Genomic DNA, 26,645 nt, shown 5'->3' with positions numbered 1-26,645 from the left:
ACTGGGCGGCTGCCCAGGGCGGCAAAATTTAGGGGCAGCAAATTTTAGAGGACAGCCAATTTTTGAAATTGAAGAAATAATAAATTCGTTTTTAATATTATGAACAAGAGCGGCAAAAATGCAACTGTAAAAACGAGAATTAAATAAGTGAAACAATAACAATTATTGCAAGGCCCAATCGACGGGAAATCGACAACACCGCCTTCTTTTTCATCGCATAAGAATAGTGGGATAAGGATAGTGAGGGGTGATTCTGATAAAAATTTTCATCACAACAATGGTCATATTTTAAAATTTGTTGAACTCTTTGAAAAAGTTTATTTTGTTTTACAAGAGCACATTAGGAGAACAAAGAATGGTAGTAGCATCACTACTTGGGAAAACGTATTCAAAACGAAATTATTCAGCTCCTCTATGACCAAATCAAAAATAAAATTTTGAACTTTTTGAAATCAACAAAGTTTTATAGCATAATTTTAGATTATACACCTGATATTTCTGGGGTGGAACAGATGACTATTGTTGCACGTTTTGTCGATTTAGATTCACTGCACTGGTTTGAAACTTACAGAGTTATTTTGCAAAAACTGAATAAACTGGGAAAACCTTTGGAAGATATTAGAGGACACTGGTATGATAATGGGGCAAACCTGAAAGGAAAGAACTTGGGAGTTCAAAACAGAATTGAAAATGAATTCTAGAGCATTTTTTGTCCCTTGTTCTAGCCATTCACTCAACTTAGTCGTGAACGATGCTGCTTCAGCCTCACAATTTGCAGCATCTATTCATCATTGGGCTATACTAAAAAATCGTATTTCTAGCCTAACATTGAAATGTTTGTCCGAAAATAGATGGGAAAGTAGAATTGATGAAATTACTCCCATTAGATACCAAATTGAAGAAATCTACGATGCTCTTGTAGAAATCACTGTCAATAAAAACAACGATAAAATGGTTGCTTATGAGGCAAGCTGTTGGCGTATGAGGCAAATCAAATCCGTGATTTTACTTTTCTTTGCTCTGTGGTAATATGACATGACATTTTACTTCACATCAACGTAGTCAGCAAATCACTGCAGAGTATTGATATTGGAGTGTATCGAGGTGTCAGTATTAAGTCTCTCGGAAGTGATTTAAAATTCCAAGGCTGTTTGACAGATGCAAAACGCTAGCATCAAGTTAGAAATTGAGCACCCGAAAATCGGAGGCACAGTAATAGCAAGAAAGAGAAAAGTAAAAAGACAGTTTGGCTATGAGGTATGGACCTAGATCCAGAGACACGATATAAAGCTGACTTATATTTAAAAATTATACACACAACCGTTAATGCACTAAGTGATAGTTTTCAGCAAATTAAGAGCAATGGTGAAATTTTTGAGTTTTTGGGTTTACCAAGGGCAGGGGGTGGCCGTCGCCGAGCTTGCCCAGGGCGGCAAAATCCCTAGGGACGGGCCTGATCAACGAAAAAGGCACGTAATATCAATAAAAATGTTAATTCAGACAACAAACGCAATACTTAAAATTTGTCCAATTCTTGGTTTTATTGGAACAATAAAGCGATGTTCATCAATTCATTATTTTCGTTAGTTGAGCCAACGTTTTGATTACGTTTACGTTGAATGGATGACGATTACGTTTATTGAATGGATGAACATTCATTATGTATACCATAATATCATTTATTGGTATTACGAACTCTGTTCACTGAGTCAACGAAAACTTTTTATTGATATTACGAACTCTGTTCACTGAGCCAACGAACACTATTTATTGAAACAACAACGTCGTTAATTGACCGACGAAGACTATTCGTTGTGTCAATAACAGTGTTATTTCTCCTAACGTATTTCGTTTATTTCCACAATTATTTCCGTTTATTGTTACAATTAATTCCGTTCATTCCCACAATAAATACGGTTTTTCTTACAAGCAATTCTATTCATTCTTACAATCAGTTTCGTTCATTCCTGCTATGAACGTATTTTATATCAATCATTACTGAATGTATTAGCCCTATGTATGATATTAATTGATTAACAATAATTTTTTAAATCCCCCTTTTTTGTCCTTAACCTAATGGACTTTACACTGTGTGATTTCTGTTAAGAGGAGGATGGTGGATCGAATTAATCAACGGCTTTAGTTACAACTTACTTTATTACCTACAAACTACATAATCTAACTTCTCTATCTATCTAACTACGCTACATTGTTACACGACGCTTCTCCATTGCTTGCGATGTTCTCTTCTTCAAGTCTCTCATACTACTCTTTGTTACGCCTGCGCGACCCTAACACTGCGCGCTAGACACTATACACTGTACACACTACCAAACGCTACACACAAACCTAAATCATATACAATATAAGATGTAATTCCTAACAATTTCTCATATGATTTCACTTATACAGTGCACTGGAATAAGTGTTACACTCCATCCAACCCCTTATTAACTTATTTATTTTTAGCACGTAAGCAAAACGCTCGGACAGGTCGATTTTTAAAATAATCAAAGTGTATTATAACATCAATGTTTGGAACTTTACACGATCCCTCTTCAGGTGACAGGCGTAACTTTGATTTTTTTAAATAGGAAAGTACGTCATGTGACAGCTCAATAAAAAGCGTTTGAAATAGTGATTCCAAAAATGTATAACACTTTAATCCTTTTTGAGAGCGCAGCGCAGGTGCAAAATTTCGATCGAATTATTTTGAAACGCATTAATTTTTTTGGAATCCTGAGAAAACTAATAAGTATTTTTGAAAAATTTAAACGCAGAATAAAAGATTACATTAATACCGAGGGCAGAAAGTTCCTTAGAATAAACAAAAAGTTTCTTTTGAATGGTATATTTGAAATTAAAAATCATACTAAATTTTCTCTTTTTCACCCCTGTGACTTATTAAAATAATCATTATAGAAGTTCTCAGGGACTTCAGACCCTCGATAATACTATAATATTTTATTCTGCGTTTAAATTTTCAAAATATTTCACGATAAAAGACACACGAAAACTTCCTTCTACTACGGACTACACTTGGAAACGAAATATCCGGCACTTCGGTAGAGGTAACAGCATTGTTTAACAAAGAATTCTTTTTTAAACACAGAAAAGCTAGGGGTATCACGATAAGGAAAAGCCGTTATATTTCAAATGGTCAAGCAAAACATTTATTGTCTCAACCACTACGATTATTGTCACAATGTACGCATTGATTGTGGGTATTAAACGCATTAGTAGATTGACAAATTCATTTGTTGTCTCAACAATCAGTTTACATCTTTACAATAATCATATATTACTTCTATATTAACAACATTTGTACATTGTTTTAATGAAATCTGTACGTTGTCACGGTAAACCAAGGTAATTGTTGTCATGTACGAAATCAAGAAAGTGAGTTGCTGCCATAATTAACATTATTTATTAAATATACGGAACTAAAGTTATTGGCTAAATAAATTGAGTGTTATTGATTAATGTACTCTAGTTATTTTCACAATTATTATTTAATCATTGTGACAATAACCAAATACATTCGTCAATGTCCAAAAGTTCGTTGAAACAACAAATTAAATTGTTGTTACAACGAAATACTATTCAATAATCACTGTTAATCAATATTACGAACTAATTTTTTTTGAGTGTATATTAATCTAAAAATCATCATTTTGTGGGTTAGGCCACTGTTGCTCTGAGCGCCTCATTAAACTTTGACCGCTATAAAGGTGTTAACTTATTGGTGCTATTTATATTCTTCGGTGAGCAAAAGCCTCAGATCTCGTTAACAAGGAGCTGCTCGCCAGTAAATGAAGGATTGATTAGGTACACCTGCAATATCACTCGTTCCCAATAGGCATAAGTCTACTTAGTTAAGTTGTTTGAATTATCACAGTAAAACAACAAAGACATATTTAAAAATATATTTAACTTAATATATTAATCTATGAGTATTTATTTATAGGTAACAAAGTTTTTATATAATTACAAAAATAATCGTTATATCTACTACCAAATTATTTTTATACAATTATCCTAGTAAACAAACTTAATTTTTTAACAGTTTTAGTATAAATTTTACTTTAAATATATCTAATAATAAAAATATTTAACTGTAAATTAATCTATACTTCGTTTTGTTTACTAGAAATATTAACAATTAAATAAAAATACTATTTACAGTTTCTTAGGAATATTTCATATTTAAAAATTAATTTAGAAAAATAGCGTTGATTTATGGTTGAAGAAAAGAATATTTTGTGCTGTTCGTAGATATTTGTTTGCTTATATCCCAAACATTTTTAGGCTACTTTTGCTATAAGAATATTTGAGTATTTTTAGTTTCTTATAATTACAAAACGATCAAATCTGTAAAAAAAAACAAAGAGTAAACGAATAGAGTATCCTTCTAAAACCAGACACTATCAATAAATCAGAAGTTTCATTAAAATACTAATACTCTCAGTAATAATTGTATAATATACTAGTACCCAGGTAAATATTATCGCTGAACATTATTCACGATCAGTCAATAGTCTAAGATACGATATAAGGTCGATTTGCACTGATCTGTTTAATGGATAAAAATTATTGAATATGTAATTTAGCATGTTAACACTTACAACAAACAAGGGTTGCCCGATCTAATCTTGTTCTAACTATAATTAATTAATAATTAAAAAATTACTTTTTTTTTATGAATAAAAAAAATTGATCCGGGAAGATATTATTTCAGATTTTTTAGGTCATTCTAAACAAAAAAGGTCTTTTGTAATTTTTTTCTAAAGTTGATCATTTTCTTGTTATAAACAATTTAAAACTGAAAAAAGAATCAAAGATGACAATTTTCAAGGCTCAAAAACATAAGTATTAAATATCATTTTTGAAATTACGAACTACCTATATTCAAGTTCAAACCTTATTCTATCAGTTTTTGATAAGTTTTTGGACTTATTTCATTCTGAAACATTGTTTTTTAGTTGTTAATGCTCGTCTCCCCATAAGCTAACGTACTCATTAACAATTAAAAAATGTGTTGTAGAATAAAACATGGCTAAAATTGTTATCAAGACCTAATAGAAAAAGGTTTGAACTTGAATTTATATACTTGATAATTACAAAAATCAAAAATAATATTTTTTACTTGTGTTTTGAGCCTTGAAAATTGTCATATTTCGATCTTTTTATAGTTTTAAATTGTTTATAACTCAAAAAAGATCAACTTTTGAGAAAAATTACAAAAGACCTTTTTTTAGAATGATCCAAAAAACCTGATATAATATCTGCCCGAGTCGACATTTTTTTTTTAAATTCATAAAAAAATGTTATTTTTTTATTATTAATTAATAATAGTTAGAACAAGATTATATCGGGCAACCCTTGTTTTTCGTAACTGTTAACATGCTAAATTACATATCCAATAATTTTTACCCATTAAACAGATCCATGCAAATCGACCTTATATCGGATCCTCCACTACAAGAAAACTTGTTACAGATTTTGTTAAGTAACTTGTGATTGTTAACAAGGCAAACATTTTGATTTTATAATTTTATTAAAATTTTATATTCACCTCACGGTATCTCCGCTCGATTTAAATATTTCACTTTGTAAAATTTAAAAAAATATATACTTTAGACATTTCTACAAAAAAAAACGAGATATATCTGAACTCTCACTTTTGTTTACACACAAAATGGAGATTTTTGAAAAAAACATATTCTACTCGTCGGATATTTGTTTTAATTAAAAATTTGTGTACATCGCCACCTTTCTTGAGTTAAATTAGCTGAAACTTTGCAGAGAGGTAGCTTATTATTAGTTTCTATCTCCCTAAGACTCAGAAATCAATTATTTCTGAGTGAAATAGGTGCAACAAACTTCAGAGAGTGATTCTGCATGAAAGGATAATGACAGATTGCTATATAAACGTGTGTCTACAAATGCTTCATTTTCCGAGATAAGGGTTGTTAAAATTTCTCTTTTAAACTGACGATTTGACGGTTGAAAGATGCAAATGAAATTTGGTGAGTTTTAAGATGTACCTAGTTATTACACAATTTTTGCCATACAACTAAGGGTTTGTATATTCATCATTGACGCTCATACAAGTAATGGTCTCCATTTTTTCAAAGAAAAAAATGGTGCGCACACTGTTTTCGGAGAACAGAAAGTACTACTAATAAAATTTTAAACAGGCGCAAAGCTACAAAAAGATTAAAAAAATACCTCTTTGTAACGTAACACAAGATTCAACTCTCAGCCTTAGAATTTGGTTGTCGTATTGGTCAAATATTCCTGGTGTATTTGTTACTTGCTTATGTAAAATTAAACATTAACTTAAACTTTGCATGAAGTAGTTTTGGTTATGCCTATCAAAAATTCTTATTGCCCAAGACTCAGGAATTAACTGTTTCTGAGTTATAGAGCTTCAAAGTGTCAGTTTTTACGTGATTTTTTTTTTAACCATGAGTTTGGAAACGTACCATCTCACACATTCAATATACGGAGAATACCCAGTATCCACCCAGGTTATCCCACTTTTTTTAACATGGAACCCTAATAAAACTATATACGGCTTTTTTTGGATATTTGCGCAAAAAATGGTCAATCAAGATGGGAATTACCAATAGATATCGAGAATTTCAATGAAGACTATCCATTAAGTGATGGCCACTAAGTTTTCCTTGATCATCAAATTTAGGTTTCCTGTTTTACATTTAGCCTTTATTTTTCATGTAAAAGGATAAAAGCCACATTTTTTCCATATACATTTAAAAAAAGATCAATCTAGTCAACCAAGGGAAGGTAAATGTCAAAATGCCTGGCTAATTTTACATTTAGACTTTATTTTTCATGTAAAAGGATATAAGCCACATTTTTTTCCAAATTAGTTTAAAAAATGTCAATCTAGTCAACCAAGAAAAGGTAAATATCAAAATGTCTGGCTAATTTGCTTGGCCAAGGCCATCAAACTCACAAAAAAGAGACAAGGTAAGGTGTTTTTTCTTATTTTGCAGCCGAATTGATCGATGTCTTTTATATCTGTAATCATTTTTCTGGCTACTAGTCTATACTTCCATTATTACCGTTTAGAAAAATACTCTTTAGTCGATTTAAAATACAAAATATGTAACTACTTAATATTTACAAACATCGTGTAGGTTTCGTCTTTGTACAAATCAACTTCTCATCATCGAAATACGTGTTCAGGTCACAAACAAACTTCAAGTCTAATAACTGATTTTTGCTGTATCCTTGAGTGCAATAATGGAACAATCTACAGTCTCTTACATCTGGATAAAATTTATCTACCACTTTTCCGAAGCAATTGAAGAAAAACTGTCGTGGGGGGTACGTTTTCGTAACAGGTGTGGTGACTGTCGTTCTCTCAGCTTGTGTGGGATTTACTGATTTTCGCAAGGGGTAGTCAGTTAGTTCATAATCCTTTTTATTTCCGGTGTTCTTGAAACTCTCGGTTGTAGTTTCTTTGTCTAAAAATTACATATTTAGAATTAGAAAAAAAGTCAATGGTTTATTAATGCCATATTTTTTACGTATTGTCAGAATTTTCAAGAATGATTGATATTGCTAATTTTTTTATATCAAATACAGGGAGAGTCAAAACGCAAGTACATTATTTTCTCAGTAATGTTAAATGAAACACCCTGTATTTTATATCATCAATAAAAAGTAACATGAATGTACTTTAATTTTTATATAACATTCCCTATGTTAGTTTTCGAGATATTTCCATTTTTCAGAGCAAATTATTTTACGTGTCTAAATTTATCTAAATTTTAAGTAAGGCATGACTGAATTGACAATTGACGATTACTGATTATCAATACGGTAATCAATGTAACAATGTAGCGAATAAAGAAATAAAAATAATTTATTAGTAACACATTTTACAATAAAAACACCACCACAATATGCAACATTTTTGAAACAATTAAAAACTACTTTTTTATGTAAATGTAACAAATAAAGAAAGAAAATTAGTAATAAATTTTACAAAAAACACACAAACACAAAATACAACATTTTGTGATGACAATTAAACACTACTTTTGTATGTAAATGTTTGAAAAAATTAGAAGCTACTTTTAGTAAAATATTTTTAATATTTAATTACACAAGGTGTTCAAAATTACCTCCTAACACATGTATGCACGCCTAGAAACGAGTCTGCCACTCTACTGGTCCATTGAAAAATGAAAATATCTCGAAAACTAATAAATTTAGACATAGGGAACGCTATCTAAAAATTAAAGTACGGTAATGGTACTTTTCAATAGCGATATAAAATACAGGGAGTTCCATTTAAAATTACTGAGAAAATAATGTACCTATTTGCGTTTTGACTCACCCTGTATTTAATATAAAGAAAATTAGCAATATCAATAATTGAAAATTTTGACAATACGTAAGAAAATATGGTATTAATAAACCATTGCTGTTTTGTTTATTTTTATTTATACAGGGAGTTGATACGATTCTCTTATATAATTGGTTATAACTTTGTAAATACCCTGTACAACATAACAAACCTTTATATTTTTGTGATGGAGAAGTTAACAGGATTTCGAATATAAAATAAAATATAGGGTGTTTCATTTAAAAAAACATAAGTTTGGTCTGCCACTGTCTTATCGAACACCCTGTAACATTCTAACTAATTTTGTAATGTGAAGCTCATAGGTGACTAAAATTTTTGTTATTAACTTTTATTGCTATCTATTACTATAGCGGATCTATTGAGCTTTCCCCCACTAATCAATCACCCTGTATATTAATATATTTGAAAATGGGAAAATATAAAACAAAAATATAAAAATATAACATTACCTGTCCTACTAAGAACCTCGACAACTGCATCCTCAATAGTTGGTTTCCTTGGTCTTTTGGTAAATGTACTTGAACCAAACCTATGCCTATATCCCGACCTTTGATAACTTTGAGGCCTTCTTCTCGTAGGTTTACCCCCACGTCTTTTGGGTTTTAAGGTAGTGGTATATTCTGTTGTAAATTCTGTAGTAGCTTCCGTTGAAACTTCTTCAAGAGTGGTCGATTCCATTGTTGTTTGCTCTAAAGTTGTTGGTATTTGTGTATATTTGTCTTTGTCAGTAGTTACATCTGGTGTTATGGTCGTAGTGTCTGGAGTATTACTAATGGTACTATCACTTTCAGTTGATTGTGTTATATCAGTTGTTGTATCAGGTAATATCTCCTTATCATGCAAGGTCTTGGTGGCTTCTGTTTCGGTTAGCAAATTACTATCTCTTTGTTTAGTTACTTCGAAATATTCCTGTGTCGTCGTTGTTGGCACTTCTTCTGTAGTACTTATTTGCGCAGTACTGGTGGGTTCTTCTTCAACAGTTACATCAATCAAATGCATGCCTGTTGTATTAAAAGCAACGTTTAAATCGTTTTGAATTGTAATCATATCCATTGTTATTCTTTTAGGTGAAGCTGTGGTAGTTATATCAACAGTAGTTCTGTCTTCAGTAGATATTTGCTTAACTTTTGGGGCCGCGACACTCCTGGTATTAGATTCAATATGCTCTATCATTTTTTTTAAATCTTTTGTCAACCACGGTTTAAGAGTAGTAGGAACTGTAGTAGAGGTATCAAAAGTTTCAGTAGTTGTTTCATCATCCATAGTAAAGTCATCTGTTATTAATTGTTTACTTTTAGTATAGTTGGTGGTTTCAGTTTTTGGTTCTAATGTTGAAGTAGTTTCTGTAAACACAGTTTGTTCTACGTTACTTTGGTCGACATGCGTATCATTAATAATAGCATTTAACAAAGATATACTATTTTTATACACAATTTCATTATTTCTTGATTTTGCTTTAATATGATTGTTAACTTTGGTTGTAGATTCCAATATTTCCGAGTATGGTTCTTTACTTTCCATTTCCGAATTTACGTATTTAAAGTCTCTACTGTAATCTTGATATTTTAAAGGTTTAGTCCTTAGATCCTCCATTTGCACAGAAAGATTGCTGTCGTAATCAATTTCAGTTGAACTGGGTGAAGTATGATACCTTTTCCTTGTAAACGCAGTTTCTTTAGTAAAAGAATCACTAAATCTAAACTTTCCTCTTCTAGATTTATTATTTCGTCTGACAGGACTTTCTGTGGTTGTAGTAGATGTTGTAAGAGTATAACTTCCAATATCATCATCTTCTTTAATAGTGGTGACGACTTCCACTATTGTTTTTTCTGTCTGAGGTTGTAATGAACTGGTAGTAACACTAGGACTTTCTGTAATAGTTGGTATAAATTCAGTTTCTGTGTTTTCAAAAGGAGGTGGCAAAGTCGAAGTATAAAAATGTACAGTTCGAAGGTAATCATAATCATCCTTGGCACGATAAGGTTTTTCGACAAGTTTTTCAGGTAAATTATTTTCTTTTTCTTTCTTTGTTATATCCTCATTAGATTTCTGATTTCCTCTAAAATCTTCTTGTCTATTGCTTTTCGGTCTTGCTGTACTATGTGGAAGTCTTTCAGATAAGAAAGCGTTTTGGATTTCTGGATTAGAGGGAGTTGCTGTCTCGACAAAATAGTCATTAGTACTTGTTTGTTCTTCAGGATGCTCTGTAGTAAATGGTAGTGTTGTTTCTTGGTTACTTTCAACATGACTGGAATAATCATTTTCTATATTATCATAGTAATCTTTAATGCCATTACTATCTTCTGATTGATTTTTACTATTATTAGGATCAGAATTGTACTTTTTAGATTCATTTATATACTCTTTACTACTTCCCTTTTCGTAACTTCGTTCTTTGTAATAAATTGGTTCAATATTATCATCAATGTAGTCGTCAACAGATGGATAACTTTTATGGTCTTCATATGGCGCATGCGTTTCCTTGTCGTGTAAATACTTTCCTTTATGGTGGTGCCTGTATTCTTGTTCTTTATAAGTTAGGGGTTCGTAATTATCGTTTACATAATCTTCCTCAGGATGGAATAATTCATCCTTGTCGAAATCGTGTTCTATATTATATTTTTCGTCTACCATTTTACTTTTTCTTTCTTCGTTATGGCCCACCGAGCTACCTCTGTTATTTACAACACTATATTTAAGCTTTTTGTTAAAACTATCGTTGGTTTTAAAAACAAGATCTAAATTATCATCGTCATCACTTTCTTCAGATTTACTAGACTCTGTTGCAGGAGCAAGCTCATAGTTTATTGAAGATATTCCTTCAGAATCAAGAGGGGAAGTAAGAGGGGTAGTAAGAGGGGTAGTAGTAGATTTAGCTGGATTAGTCTGTTCATTTTTATACCATTCAAACAGAAATCTTAGCACGTTTAAAGCTTCCTCCTCTGTTTTGATAATATCAGAATAATTAATATGTTGGTCTTGATTTCGCTGTGATGGAGTTTTCTCTACACTTCGCTTTTTTCTAGGTGAATTCGTTACTTTTGGAACATCAAGATAAAACGGATCCAGTGCTACATCTTCGTCTTTATACTCATCGTATGATCTTGGGGGTGGTTTAAACAGTTGAGCAGCTTCTATTGTTCCTAATGAATAGTTCAGTCTTCTTCCGCTGGCATCACTAACGCTAGCACTAGCGCTTACTACGATCCGTGGAGGAGGAAGATGATCTTTTGTATATCTAAAAAATATAAATAATTATCATTTGTTTAATTCAAATTAAAATCGAATTATGAAAAATACTAAACCATAGTTTATACACAATAACGCAGACAGCGGGAGGGCGCCAACGAGTTTTTAACGAAATAAACTGGTAAAACAAATAGAAGACAATTATTACTAATGAAATATTAAAGAAAATAAAGCAAAATAATTATTTAAAAATAAAATGTCAAAGATATGACGTTTGTAACGTTACACACTCCTCTCACCCATCAGAAAAATTTTAAACACAAGTGAGAAATTTTTCTCAAAGAAAACAAGCATGTTACTAGAAAATTGTAACAGATGGGCAATAACACTGATGGCTTATAATTAATATCTTTATTAACTTTTGGTATTCCAGCTGAACCCGGTACCTTTCTGGGCTGGCTTTAAAGCTTTTCCTGTCTGTCTTAATTCCTCCTTTGTGAAATCTATTTGTCTCTTCTAACGCGGTTTGTTTTAGTTTCACTTTGTTCTGAAAAGAAAATCTTCGTTTTCGGCTATTTTGTAGGCATTTCCCAGCAGTACTACTATTTCAGTGCTTCGCATAAAGTCTTCCAGCATTATCTGATTATTTCATTTTCCAGAATCTTTCTTTAGGTACTACCCGACGGTTTTTGTTAATACTTAAACTGAAACGGCTCATTTTTTCATCTTTTTTACAGGAGGAGGTTTTATTCTCGTTTTTCTATTCTTCGGAAATTCTTTACATATATCAAGATTGTATTAACTATGGGTGTTATTAACTTACAAAAAATAAACACCATAGGTTATACAAAAGTTGTGTGTGTTCATCCCTATTTGTGAATACACACAACTTTTGTATAACCTATGGTGTTTATTTTCTTATAAGATATTTTGCTATTGATTGCTAAGACTTTCTTTTGCGCGTCTTTATTTTTTTAGTTATATTAGGGATTTTTTTAGGCTAAAATCATATTCTGTATCTTTCAATAATTCTTGCATAAGCTTTTGTCTTTTATCTTTGGTCTCCCATTTTGTTTATTATTAATTATCTTCTTCTTCAGGTGCCATCTCCGCTACGGAGGTTGGCAATCATCATAGATATTTTAATTTTTGAGGCAGTAGCTCTAAATAGTTGTTTTGAGCTGCATCCAAACCATTCTCTCAGGTTCTTCAGCCATGAAATTCGTCTTCTGCCGATGCTTCTTCTGCCATCTATCTTTCCCTGCATTATGAGTCGCAGGATGCCATACTTCTCGCCCCGCATTACATGTCCGAGGTACTGTAGTTTTCTTTCTTTAATTGTAAGTTCAACTTCCTTCTCTTTACCTATACTATTCTTCTCAGTACTTCATTGTTCGTAACTCTATCTACCCAGGAAACCCTCATAATTCTTCTATACGTCCACATTTCAAAGGCGTTAAGTCGTCTCATTGTCTCTACATTTAACGTCCATGATTCCAGTCCATAGTATAGTACACTATATACGTAACATTTTGTTAGGCGTACTTTAAGAGCTAATGTTAAATCTTTGCTACATAGGACGTTTTTCATTTTCATAAAATTAGAACGTGCTTTCTCGATTCTGACTTTGATTTCTGCAGTGTAGTCATTATTTTCGGTTATAAGTGTCCCTAGGTAAGTGTACTTTTTTACTCTTTCGATCTGCTGGCCCTCTACTATCAAGATTTCGTTAGTATTATGGTTGTTTTTACTAATTTTCATAAACTTTGTCTTTTTGATATTGAGAGAGAGTCCGTACTCCCTACTACACCTTACTATTTTACTCATGAGTATTTGTAGGTCTTGTAAATTATCGGCTAATATTACTGTATCATCTCTATACTGTACTCTATCTGATGTTGTTAACTAAGACTCCATTTACTCTTATGCCGACTGTTTCATCTTCCAGAGTTTCTCGCATTACCTCTTCAGAATAAGCGTTAAATAATAGAGGTGATAGTATGCAGCCTTGCCTGACTCCTCTCTTTATTTCCATTTCTTCAGATGTTTCTGTTGTAGCCTATAAAACAGACGTAAAGAGAACGGTTAACATCCAAACATCTCTCATCTCAACGTGTCAGCACGTTGAAGGAGAATAATGCCTCTCTGGTGCCCATTCGATTGCGGAACCCATATTGAGTGTCACTAATATCCAGCTCCAGTTTAGAGTGTATTCTGGCGTGGATAATTTTCAGCAGAATTTTCAAGGTATGTGACATTAAGCTTATGGTTCGGTAGTCACTGCATTCTTTGGCATTCACTTTTTTTGGCAAACACACAAATGCTGATGTCAACATTTCTCTAGGGATGATTCCCGTAGTATAGATAGCGTTGAACAGTTCTACTATTATGTCCAGGTTTTTCTCGTTGACCAACTTTATCAGCTCGCTAGGTAATTCATCTGGACCAGCAGATTTATTGGTTTTCATAGAGTTTATTGCCTGACTAACCTCTGATTTGGTTATCTCTGGGCCTACATCTCCGGTTTGGCTATCTACAGATGTACTAGCTTCTCTCTGGTCATGAAATAGTTCCTCGATATACTCTTTCCATCGTCGTAGTTTTCGTTCTGTCTCCATTATAATATTTCCGTTTTTGTCGAGCAATATATTTGAGGTTCTTCTATTTCCTATTCCGGCTAGTTCTTTGACTTTTTTATGTAGGTTGAAGTGGTCATATCTGTTTTGAAGTTCTTCTATTTCTTTACATTTTTCAGAGAAGTAGGTTTCTTTAGCCTCCCTAATTTTTCTTCTTATTTGGTTTTGAAGCTGTTTATAGCGAGTCTTATTAATTGTTTTGTTTTTTCTTCTTTCATTCATCAACTCTAGAATTTCCTCCGTCATCCATTCTTCTTTCTTATATTTGGTTGTTGTAAGCACTTTCTTACTTGGCTCTAATATAGAGGTTTTGAAGAATTGCCACTGCTGTTCTACGTTGCAATTATTTCTTGGGTTTTTATCTAGATTTGTGTTGATTTCACGTTTCAAATTTTCTTTTGTTTCTTCTGACTTAAGTTTCTGTATGTTAAGTTTATTGTTGTTGCGGCTTTTTTGCGTCTTTTTTAGTTGAAGTTGAAATCTAGCAATAATAAGACTGTGATCAGAAGATACGTCCGCTCCTGGATATGCCTTTACTGCCTGAATTGAGTTTCGATATCTGTGCTTTATTAGGATGTAGTCAATTTGATTTCTGACGATTTTCTTGTCTTTGTCAGCTGGCGATTTCCATGTATAAAGGCGTCGCGCGTCGCTTAGGTAATTTAAAGAATGTATTTGCGACTACAACATTATGTTCCTGGAAAAATTCTATTAGGCGATCCCCTCTGTCATTTCGTTCGCCAAGTCCATATGGCCCTACATTAGGGTAGCATTTTCCTTCGCCAATTTTTGCATTGAAATCACCCATGATCACTGTTATGTCTCTAGATGCTGTGAGCTGTAATGTTTTTTGAAGTTCGCTATAAAAGTTCTCTATTTCTTCTTCATTTTTGTCAGCAGTTGGCGCATAAATCTGAATTAGGTTCATTTTTCCATGAGCTGTCAATAACTGCAACATTATAATTCTTTCGGACACCGGAACGAAGCCTCTTACTGATCTCGTTACTTTTTCACTGAGGATCATAGCAAATCCATATCTGTGTTGGGTGTCGCTGCTTCCAGAGTAATAGATTCGCCCATTGTCTGTATTGAGTTCGCCAGAACTGACCCATCTTGTATCGCTTATTCCTAATATATCGATATCTAGTCGCATCATCTCTTGCTGTATATTCCTCAGTTTTCCAGGTTCATACATACTTCTTACATTCCATGTAGCGATTTTATAGGTGTATTTGTATATATTTAGGGAACAGGGATTTCGCTGACTAACGGCCTGGGAAGCCCTGTCGTTGCTGTTGTTTCTTCCCCTGCCGAATCTTGGCATCCGAGAACCATGATTAGTAGGTTGTTGATTGTCATTTCTGTAAGCCATGACGATTTCTAGGGATACTCCATGAGTCTTTAATGCAGTGGTTTCCCGTTGCCTTCTGCATTCTTATACCGTTGACCATTCTGTAGGGTTCATCCGCCTTCGAGACCGATTTCTCAGTCTCAGGACATTAATTATGTTTAGTATTAATTTTTGTCCTATTGGTGTGGTTCGCTTTTTATTTTCAATTCGACACAACATAAGATCCTTCGCTGGTCATTTTATCGTATACAGTGTGTTCCAAGGAATATTTGACCCCTCCCCCAGAAACTCAGAAACTAAGAGTTTCTTTACAATTTGAAAAAACACGTAAATATGTATTGGAAGTGGGACGAATTTTCATGCAAAATTCATGCCATCCCCCTACTGCCCCGCATCTACTCCCAGTTTTTTTGGTAGCAAGTGTAGTCGATTCATCATATGAAAAGTATTTTGTTTTCTCTAGACGGCCCTCTATTTTTTTAATTTGCGGAATAACTTTCATGATAATTTTTGATTTAACAAATTTATAATAAATTTGTTAAGTCCAAAATTATCTTCAAATTTATTCCGCAAATTAAAAAAAATAGACGGTCGTGTAGAGAAAAAAATTACCTTTCAAAAGATTTGCCACTCGACCACACTTACTATTTAAAGAAAAGTGGTGGTTTATGCGGGGCAGTAGGGGGTTACATTTGAGGGCATGAATTTTGCATGAAAATTCGTCCCCCTACCGATATAAATTGACCTGTTTTTTTTAAATTTTGAAGAAGCTCTTGGTTTCTGAGTTTCTGGTTTCTGGGGGAGTCAAATTTTCGTTGGAACAGACGTATGTATGCAGTCTTATCAATAATAAACAAAATCAAGTACTTCTTCGTCTCTATGTTTAGACTTCTATAGTACGATACGAATTATTGATTTTTAGTTTAAATCTGCTTTTCTAACGTTTATTTCTTTTGATTTCGTAAGCTTTGGTGATTCCAATCTTTTTGGAAGAACAGGGCATAGTAACTAGTTAATTTTATTTGTTACAGACAGATAATAGAGAGATTTTGCACATCTTAAAGTAACCGCTGATTTTGGCTCCGCTATGGTTAACTTTATTAAGCATAACGATTACGGCAACGTTAAAAAGCAGAGTTTTTGCAGCCTGTCAAGTAGGTTTTTCGTGTCATCGTTATCGTTATTTAAACATAACCTCACTTCACAAAGTTATTGTAATTTTAAGCATATACTTGAACAGTTTTTGATAATTTAATTTATAGGTCATCAAAATTAGAATCTATGTAAATGTAATTTTACTGATTTTTTTACATTCTGGCAACAAAGCAATTTAACCATTACTAGGTATAACGATAACGATAAACACTACTTTAAACCTCCGTAAATTACGGAATCCCTTATGTTTAATAACGATAATGGTAGGGCTTACAATACCGAGCCAAAATCTCAATACCGGTTTTTGGTATTTAAAATTTCAAATACCTGGATCCCGGTATTATGAATAAAAAATATCGACTTGTTGTTAAATAATATATGAAACCTATTAAATTTTGTTTTGAAATGAGTACAATAGAAAAACTATATATTTGATTCTAGGATAAATTTTGCATATAATAGGATAGTACTTTTACTTATGAAATTTGCTACTTGTAAATTAATTTAACTTTAAAATATATTAATACAAAAATTAACTTACTGTGACAATTAATAATTCAGAAAATAAGTGAGCCTAATTTATACACCACAATACACACAAAAAATGAAAAATAGATCTGAAATTGTAAAAACAATTGTGATTAATAAATCTTACGGCTTATTTATAAAATAAAGTAGTCTAATTTTAAATATAAAAGAATTTTATATAACTCATTTTATGTATTTGTATAGACAAGGTTTAATAATTTGGTTGTAGAAGCTGATATGTATAACCCTTCGCCTTAAATTAACGACATTCACGCTTTTAGAAAGCGTTATACTTGACTTGTATGTGTAATAAACGTGTTTAATAAATATTTTTTACAATGATATTGGTTGTTTATCTTCAAAAATAATTTCTTGTAATAGCAAAAAATATCTTAGAAGAAAGTTTATTGTGCATTAATTCACTTTTTATAAATTAAGGTAATACCGAATACCGGTATTTTTATTATAAATACCGGTACCGAATACCGGACAAAAATCGTCAGGGATCACGGTATTCGGGATCCCGGAATTCCGGTATTGTAAGCCCTAGATAACGGATCATATATTCGCTACTGCGCAGACGTAGTATAACGATAACCATAACGGAATTGCAAAATAAGAGGTGCAAAATATCTCTATTATTGTAAGGGTTAAATAAGAAACGTACTAAATTTAAAGAGTTACCCAAATTTAAAGGACTTTAAGAGATTCAACAGATCAGTGGTGTTAATAAAATATTATTAAAAATGTAATAAAATGTATACCTCTTTTGTTCGTTCCTCTGTTGTAGAGAAAATGGCGCAGGTGAGCTAAACGTCAGAGGTGGCAAAGTTGGCAATATTGGAAGAGGTAGTTTGATTCTCTGTCGATCTTTCTCTGTTGGTAGTTCCTCGCTGTCGTCGTCATCATCATCGTCGTCATCATCGTCGTCGTCGTCATATTGGATTTGTTGATTAAGCTGTGGTGATTTTACCGAAGGAATGAAGTAGTTTCTTATAGTTGTGGAAGATTTCGTCTGTTGATAGTTATTTATTTTGGGAGTACTTGAAGCATATTCAGAACGGAAAGTACTGGATTTATATAGTTGAGGGTTGGGATTTTGCAGAGCAGCTGCAAATAAATAAAAATATCGGATAAGTTTCAGTTTATATTTTGGTTGAATATTATTAAAATATATTATTCTGAACCATTTTCTTGTGGCATAATTATGTAATTTACTGTTTTATTTGTGAATGAACATCTTTATTTAGGTACAATATTAAGACCATTAGTCCAGGGTAATAAGGTTTTTTCCATGACACTTGAACAGCCAGGGTACTGAAGCGTTTTTTCGACAGGTAATACCTATAAGAGCAAATTGTACCTATTTCCTGCGTAGGATCTGGCGGCCATTTTTATTTATAAACAATTAAGTGTCAGAAATGGCATTTTCACTTTTTTTTTTAAATAAATGAAAAACAGGAAAAGTTATGGTTTTTTTAGTACAAATATCTTCGAGATTAGGGAAAAAGCTTTAAAATGGCTTATTACAAAGTTTGATATACTCATTTTAGTCCGTTCTTTAACGGTAAAATATTGCAAAACCTCTAAATTTTAAAGAACCGCTTGGATTGACATGAAATTTGGCATACACATAGCTAATAAGTCAAAAGAAAAAAAGTGATATTGTGCCGATATGTGCTTTTGCCCTGGGGGTGGTTTTCACCCCCTCTTGGGGGTGAAAAAATATTCGTCCAAAGAAAGTCAGGAAATGGATAAACTGGCTAATTTTAAGTAACTTTTGTTCTATAGAGTTTTTTCACTAAGTCAATAGTTTTCGAGTTATTTGGCAGTGAATATGTTCATTTTTTCAACAAAATAACCACGCTTTTAGACGGTTTTTCGCAAATAACTCAAATAGTAAGTATTTTGTAGAAAAAAGATTTTTAGCAAAAATATAGCCTGTAAAAAATTTTAAAAAATGGTGTATATATTACGTCTCTACACTTAGTAGAAGCAGAGTTATAGCTATTGAAAAATAGGTTCATATTCGCCAAATTCCAAATGGAATATTTTAACGTGAAATAACCCAAAAATGAAGCACATTTCGGGAAAACTCATTACAACTTATTTAAAGTGTTTAAAAAAAGCTTCATTTTTGTTTTGTAAAAAAAAATCTAGCATCAAAATTAAACAAGTTACGCTCAAAATAAAGTTAGCCCCTTTTGGTTTTGGTAAAAAAATCAAGAAAATCACCCCCTAATTAGTATCTTAAATGAACTTAATCGTTACGACTTCACAAGTTTATTGACTCGTGTATATATTTTTTATATGATCTGTAATTTTCATCGGTTCAAAGTCTTTATTATTGAAAGGGCTGTAGTTAAAAGGGGTTGAACGAGTCACTGATCACGAATGTATGCAAATTTAGAAACACCAAATCTCAATCAATTTTTGTCTAACAGAAAAACAAAAAAATACGTGATATTCAGAAAAGCAAATCTGACTTTTTTTGTTTTTCGAGATTTTTGGTATCTCTAACAATTTTCAAGCTATTTTGAAAAAAAACATATTTTTCAAAATTTAAATTTTTAAAAATTTTACTTTGGAACCTAATTTTTTCAAAATTAAGCACTTTGAATCGATGAAACTTACAGATCATATAAACACAACATAAGTAAAATAATTTGTGGTGCGGTAACGATTAATTTCATTTAAGTTGCTAATTAGGGGGTGGTCTTCCCGAATTTTTTTTGCAAAAACAAAATGGACCAACTTTATTTTGAGCGTAACTTGCTTAAGTTTAATGCTAGAAACTTTTTGTAAAAACAGAAATAAAGCTTTTTTTAAATACTTTAAAAAAGTTATAATGGGTTTTCCCAAAAAGTGCTTAATTTTTTGGATATTTCACGTCGAAATATTCTATTTGAAATTTGGTGAATACGAATCTATTTTTCATTGGCTATAACTGTGGTTCTACGAGATCCAGAGAACTAACGTGTACACAATTTTTTTACTTTTTTATAGGCTATATTTTTGCTAGGAACATTTTTTTCGACAAAATACTTACTTTTTGAGTTATTTGCGAAAAACCGTCTAAAAATGTGGTTATTTTGTTGAAAATGAACATATTCACTCGCAAATAACTCGAAAAGTGTTGACTTAGCGAAAAAGCTCTATAGAACAAAAGTTACTTAAAATTAGTCAGTTTACCCATTTCCGGACTTATTTTGGACATATATTGTTTCACCCCCAAGAGGGGGTGAAAGTCACCCCCAGGGCAAAAGCACACATCGGCACAATATCACTTTTTTTCTTTGACATGTAAGCTATAAGTATGCCAAATTTCATGTCAATCCAAGCGGTTCTTTAAAATTTAGAGCAAAAACCGTGAAAGAATGGACTATTTATTGTTAATATAATTGTGAAAATAGGTCGGAATTGCAAAAAAAATTATTTTCGCAATAACTGTTGTAAAAATTAGTACACATCTTTGAAATTTTTGTCAAATAAGGGTTCTTTGATGCTTAATATGTGATAAAAATTTCAAAGCAATTCATTCAATTGTTTAAATTTTATTCAAATTGTTTATCCCAGAGAGCATTTTTTTTTGCAATAACATAAGTCAGAAGAAAATGACGTTAGAACCACTCCACAGGTGTCAAATGAAAGAGCATGAGCTATATTTTCAACTTAGTTTAAAAAAAGTGAATAAAAATGCATTTATTAGTAATAAATAATTATGCAAAAGTATTGTAAACCTTTCCTTATAAACTTTATATTTTGTTATATAAGAAATTATACATATTTATTACAATTTTTTATCAATTATGATATAGATAACATTACTTGGTAGTTGTGCACTTAAAACAGGGTAAAAAAGTTAAATTTATTGGAAAAAGTTATTCAAAAAGTTTATAAAGAAAAATTGACGATACTATTGCATAATTATTTATTACTAATAAATGCATTTTTATTAACTTTTTTAAACCATGTTGAAAATGTAGGTAGCTCATGCTCTTTCATTTGACACCTGTGGAATGGTTCTAAGGTCATTTTTTTATTTATGTTATTGCAAAAAATTGCTCTCTGGGATAAAGAATTTGAATAAAATTTAAACAATTGAATGAATCGCTTTGAAATTTTTATCCCATATTAAGCACCAAAGAACCCTCATTTGACAAAAAATTACAAGCTGCACACTAATTTTTACAACAGTTATTGAGAAAACATTTTTTTGCAATTCCGAATTTTCCCCAATTATATTAACAATAAATGAGTATATTAAACTTTCTAATACGTCATTTTAAAGCTTTTTCCATAATCTCGAAGATATTTATACTAAAAAAATCATAAGATTCACTGTTTTCCGTTGATTGAAAAAAAGGGGGAAATGCCATTTTTTGACAGTTAATTGTTTATAAATAAAAATGGCCGCCAGATCCTACGCAGGAAATAGTTATAATTTGTTCCTGTGGGTATTACCTTTCGAAAAACCGCTTCAGTACCCTGCCTGCTGAAGTGTCACGAGCAGGGTATATTTTTGTCTTATTACCCTGGCCTACATTAAACGTTAGAATAAGTGAACGTCAGTCTTATATTAAAAATAGAGAATTTTCTAGAACTCAAATATGTCAACTGACACGCATGGGACAATGAATATAGACTTCAATGGAAAGATTCAAGTATAGTCCTGAAAGAAGCAGATAGTAAAAAGAGAAAAGTAGTAAATGAAATCAATTGTGTTGCAAATTCCTTGGCAGAATGCAGTATGATATTACAGCTTGTATACTATGGGCCATTCCACGAACATACGCCTGTTTTGGATTACTTCGACAACGAATATTTTACCGTACAACATAAGAAGTACGAAAGTAAATGGCGCTAATAATTATTCCAATAAACAACAATGTAATTTGCAATTTACTTTCGTTCTTCTTATTTTGCACAGTAAAATATTCGTTGTCGAAGTAATCCAAAACAGGCGTATGTTCGTGGAATAGGGTATAGCTTGTATATTAGTGCTTGTATATTATAGCTTGTATATTAGTGCTTGTATATTATAGCTTGTATATTAGTGCTTGTATATTATAGCTTGTATATTAGTGCTTGTATATTATAGCTTGTATATTAGTGCTTGTACATATATTAGTGCACCTAATATACAAGAGCTTGTATATTAGTGCACCCTAATATTCACATGCATATTTTGGCATTGGATCCGAGCTTGACATGTAACACCGTTGCCATATCCTCTATTCTTTCATACTATCACATTACATAAAGTTGCATTTAAAAAATAGTTTTGAAACACCAATTAAGTAAAGTTTTTTATGTTGTTGGTTTCACCAATTTTGAAAAAATGTGAAAACGTTGAATTATCCAAGTCCGTCTGTCCGTACGCTCGTCTGTCTATCTGTAAACTCAACTTGTCATTGTCATTATACCAGGTAGAATGACAAATGAAGTGTCAAATGACAGCTCATAATCCAAGGATGGTATTAAACGTGAGAAAATTGACATAGGCTGTCTGTCCGTCTGTCCGTCCAACCACGAATATAACTCCTCCGTCAATATACCTGGTAGAATGACAAATGAGGTGTCAAATGAAAGCTTATAATCCAAGGATGGTATTAAAGCTTATAATCTTAGGATGGTACGGACAGTCTGACGAACAGACAGACAGACAGTAGGTCAAATTTCTCACCTTTAGTACCATCCTTGGATTATAAGCTATCATTTGACACCCATTTGTCATTACACCTGGTATAATGACGGAGGAATTAATTTCGAGGTCGGACGGACAGACAGCTTAGGTCAAGTTTCTCACCTCTAGTACCATCCTTGGATTATAAGCTTTCATTTGACACTTAATTTGTCATTCTACCTGGTATAATGACGGTCGAGTTAAATTCGCGGTGGAACGGACAGACAGCCTAGGTCAATTTTCTCACCTTGAGTACCATACTTGGATTATGAACTTTCATTCGACACCTCACTTTTCATTCTACCTGGTATAATGACGAAGGAGTTGTGTTTACGGACAGACAGCCAGACGGACGGACGGACGGACAGACGGACGTGGATAATTCAAAGTTTCCACATTTCTTAACTTTATTATAAAATTATTCAATTATTCTTGTAGATACATTTTAACATTGATTGAAATTATGAAAGAAATAAACAAAAAACTATGGCAACACTGTGGCACATAGACATAAGATTCAGTTACATAAGCTACATAGGCTGTGACCTAATTTTGAGAGTAAACTGAATATAAGACCAAATACTTACAATGCGATAGTTACATGGTTTTTTGATTCTGTTTTTTTTTTCGCGATTTACTATGGAATCACTAACACTATAATTTTACTCTAATCGTGATATTTTTGAGTTAAAGTTGATTTCATGTAATCGAATGAACTATCTTCTAATAAAGTCGTTCCAGGAACGCAACTCATAAATATTGACAAGTCGTCTATTTTAAAATATATAATATAAATCTGAATTGTCAATAGGAATGAGTCAGATTAAATTAAATTATTAGAAGAATTTTAACAAGCAACATAAACAAAAATGGTTTAATTTATTAATATTTTGCATTTCGACAATGACTTCCGAAGTGTAAGTCGAAAAGTCAATAAATTAATTTCAAATCAAAATTGTGGTTTTATTTCCCAAATAAAACAGTAATTATTCAAAAACGTAATAATATAACTAAAACCCAATATTTTAAAAAATAACTGAAAATAATTTGTCAAAAAAAATTCCTCCTGAAGTATGGTGGGTGAAACGCATATCTCAACAGATCTGTTGCTGGTCAAAATCATAGATAAAGGAGGAGGGAATCTACAGCCAGGTTAGCACTCTACTAAGAGAGTTTAAACACATACAGTTAAATAGTTAATAACCTTTTTACTATCTGTACAAAAGAGTCATCATATTTGTAATAAATAAAAATGATGTTCAGGAGTTTACTCTTGGTATATCTGGTAGTTGCATCCTAGGTTTTAGACAATATAAAGCTTTTATGGATAACGTTTTTCGTAAAAGTAATAATAAAAGTGTTACCATATAATTTTTAATAGATATAATAAATAACTTGTATCGGTAACTTGAGAGGTCAATTAAAAGGATTTAATTGCAAATTAAAACATAGTTTTTAATTCCAAACAACTTTTCATAATGCCTTTTCGATATAGCGAAATATAAAGTACTTTACTCTTGAGCGAAGTTAATATTTTGAATTTACCTCGAATATATCTGTTGGTTGCATCATCAGGTTTTAGTTAGACCATCCAGATCTTTTTATGACTAACATTTTTTCTTAGAATCAATAAGAAAAGTGTTATCTAATAGTAAATACAAATGATGTGTATCAGCAATTCCAAAAAAATTTTCAATTCATTTTTCAATTATAGAAAGATGAAATTGCATAATAAAATATAGTTTTTATTTCCAAACAACTTTTCATAGTAATAATAACTTAATTTTCAATTTTCGATATTGTGAAATATAAAAGTACTTTACTCTTGAGCGAAATTCATATTTTTTGACGTACCTCTACTAAAATTGATCAAATTTAATAAGTTATGGCATAGGTTTTAGATCATGCAGAGCATTGTATGGGGAATAACTTTTTCTTAAATTAATAATAAAAAGGTTTCCCTTTTTGTTTTAACTGGCGCAGAAACACTGTATACCTAAATCATAATTGAAATCAAATTTCTCCGTCATTTTTTTTTGTCATGTTGACCCTCTTCGTTTGTCAAGTACAAATTACTTCTAAACATTTAGCAACACAATGTGAATATTTATTTGAATGTCAATAATACATAACCACTATATCTCAGAAGTATATAATATGCTAACCTTTGACACCGCTAACAGACAGCTCTAAAGAGGTGTAAAATCTCTTTAACACGAAATTAATAACAAGACATCAAAATTAATAGTTTTAAATAACTAAGAAATTCTCTATTAATTTAAAATGTATAAAAGGTTATTTTAGCCATTATACACTGTCTTGTTAGAATTAAAACATATGATTAGTAGCTCAACTTTCGAATATTAGGTGATAAGTTAATTTGACATAAGTGGAAAATGAATTCATATTTATATAATTTGTAAGTCAAATATGTTGAAAAAAATTTAATTGAAACAAGGCGTGCGATATGCCACATTTAGAATGCAAATATAATTCATTTAAAAGTTAAAATATGAACCAAAATATTAAGCGAAGGTTTATAAGAAATAACTCAAATTTAAGATATACTATCATTACTACTACTCAACAATTTATACCCTAAGCATCTTCTTTTCACAGTGTACTCAATCTTCAGATTCGTTGGTAAGATTAGAGCCATTTATCATTTGTTTATAAACTGAATCCTTTAAATTCCCTAATTATCTTTTTGCCTATATTTTTCTTTTCCTTGAGATGCCGTCTTCTTCCTAAGTTTTGCGATTATTCTTCTTCTTCAAATGCAAATCCACTAATGGATGTTGGCGATCACATTATCCATTAACTCTCTGTTTCTTGCAATGTGTATCAGATATTGTATGCCGTTAATCCCTGTACAATGCCTTATGTTTCGGAGCCAGGACATTTTCTTGCGTCCTATTCCTCTCTTGCCTTCAATTTTACCCTGGATTATAAGTTGAAGGAACTGGTATTTTTCGTTTCGTATGATGTGACCCAAATACGCCGTTTTTATTTTCTTGATATTTTCGAAAAGCTGACGTTCTTGGTTGATTCCTTTAAGGACATCCACATTTGTGACTTTCGCCGTCCATGGTATCTTTAGGATACGGCGATAAAGCCACATTTCGAAGGCTTCTAATCTGTTTCTATCCCTCGTTTTGAGTGTCCAGCCCTCTATGCCATATAGCAGCACCGACCACACGTAGCATTTAGTAAACCTTAGTCTCAGTGTAAGGTCGAACTCTGAGCAGGTCAGTACCTTCCTGAATTTTACGAAAGCTTGTCGAGCTTGCTCAATGCGACATTTTACTTCCCTGTCCGATGCCCTGTCTTCAAAAAGCCACGTTCCTAGGTATTTGAATTTGCTCACTCTCTCAATGGACTTAGTATTTAGTGTTATGGTGGAGTTTTCAAATGAATCCAAGTTTCTGGAGATGATCATGAATTTGGTCTTTTTGGTATTAATCTCTAATCCCATTCGCTTACTGTATTCTCCGATTATAGTGACAAGTTATCGAAGATCTGCTATGTTGTCGCAAATTAAGACAGCATCATCAGCATATCGTATGTTGTTGATCAATACTCCATTCACTTTGATTCCCATCTCTGCATCTTTCAAAGAATCTTGAAATATGGCTTCCGAATAAATGTTAAATAAAAAAAGGGAAAGCACACATCCCTGCCAAACACCCCTTCTTA

At 31.9% G+C, this 26,645-nt stretch overlaps 1 protein-coding gene across 4 annotated transcripts in view; it reads right to left on the bottom strand.

Moving 5' to 3' along the window:
* Positions 1–6,518: 6,518 nt before the first annotated feature.
* Positions 6,519–26,645, bottom strand: part of LOC114326819 (uncharacterized) — a 672,802-nt gene continuing 652,675 nt past the window's right edge. For all 4 annotated transcript variants that reach the window (XM_028275266.2, XM_050655637.1, XM_028275265.2 and 1 more), the window contains 3 exons: positions 18,028–18,373; positions 8,854–11,642; positions 6,519–7,496 (listed from right to left, as the gene is read on the bottom strand). In XM_028275266.2, coding sequence (XP_028131067.2) covers positions 7,150–7,496; positions 8,854–11,642; positions 18,028–18,373 — 3,482 coding nt within the window. In that variant the 3' untranslated portion in view covers positions 6,519–7,149. The remainder of the gene's footprint in view (positions 7,497–8,853; positions 11,643–18,027; positions 18,374–26,645) is intronic.

The sequence above is a fragment of the Diabrotica virgifera genome, chromosome 7 (genome assembly GCF_917563875.1).
Source record: "Diabrotica virgifera virgifera chromosome 7, PGI_DIABVI_V3a".
NCBI classification, from domain to species: Eukaryota; Metazoa; Arthropoda; class Insecta; order Coleoptera; family Chrysomelidae; genus Diabrotica; species Diabrotica virgifera.
Note: the sequence above shows the minus strand (reverse complement) of the source record. Positions and strands in the feature narration are given on the sequence as shown.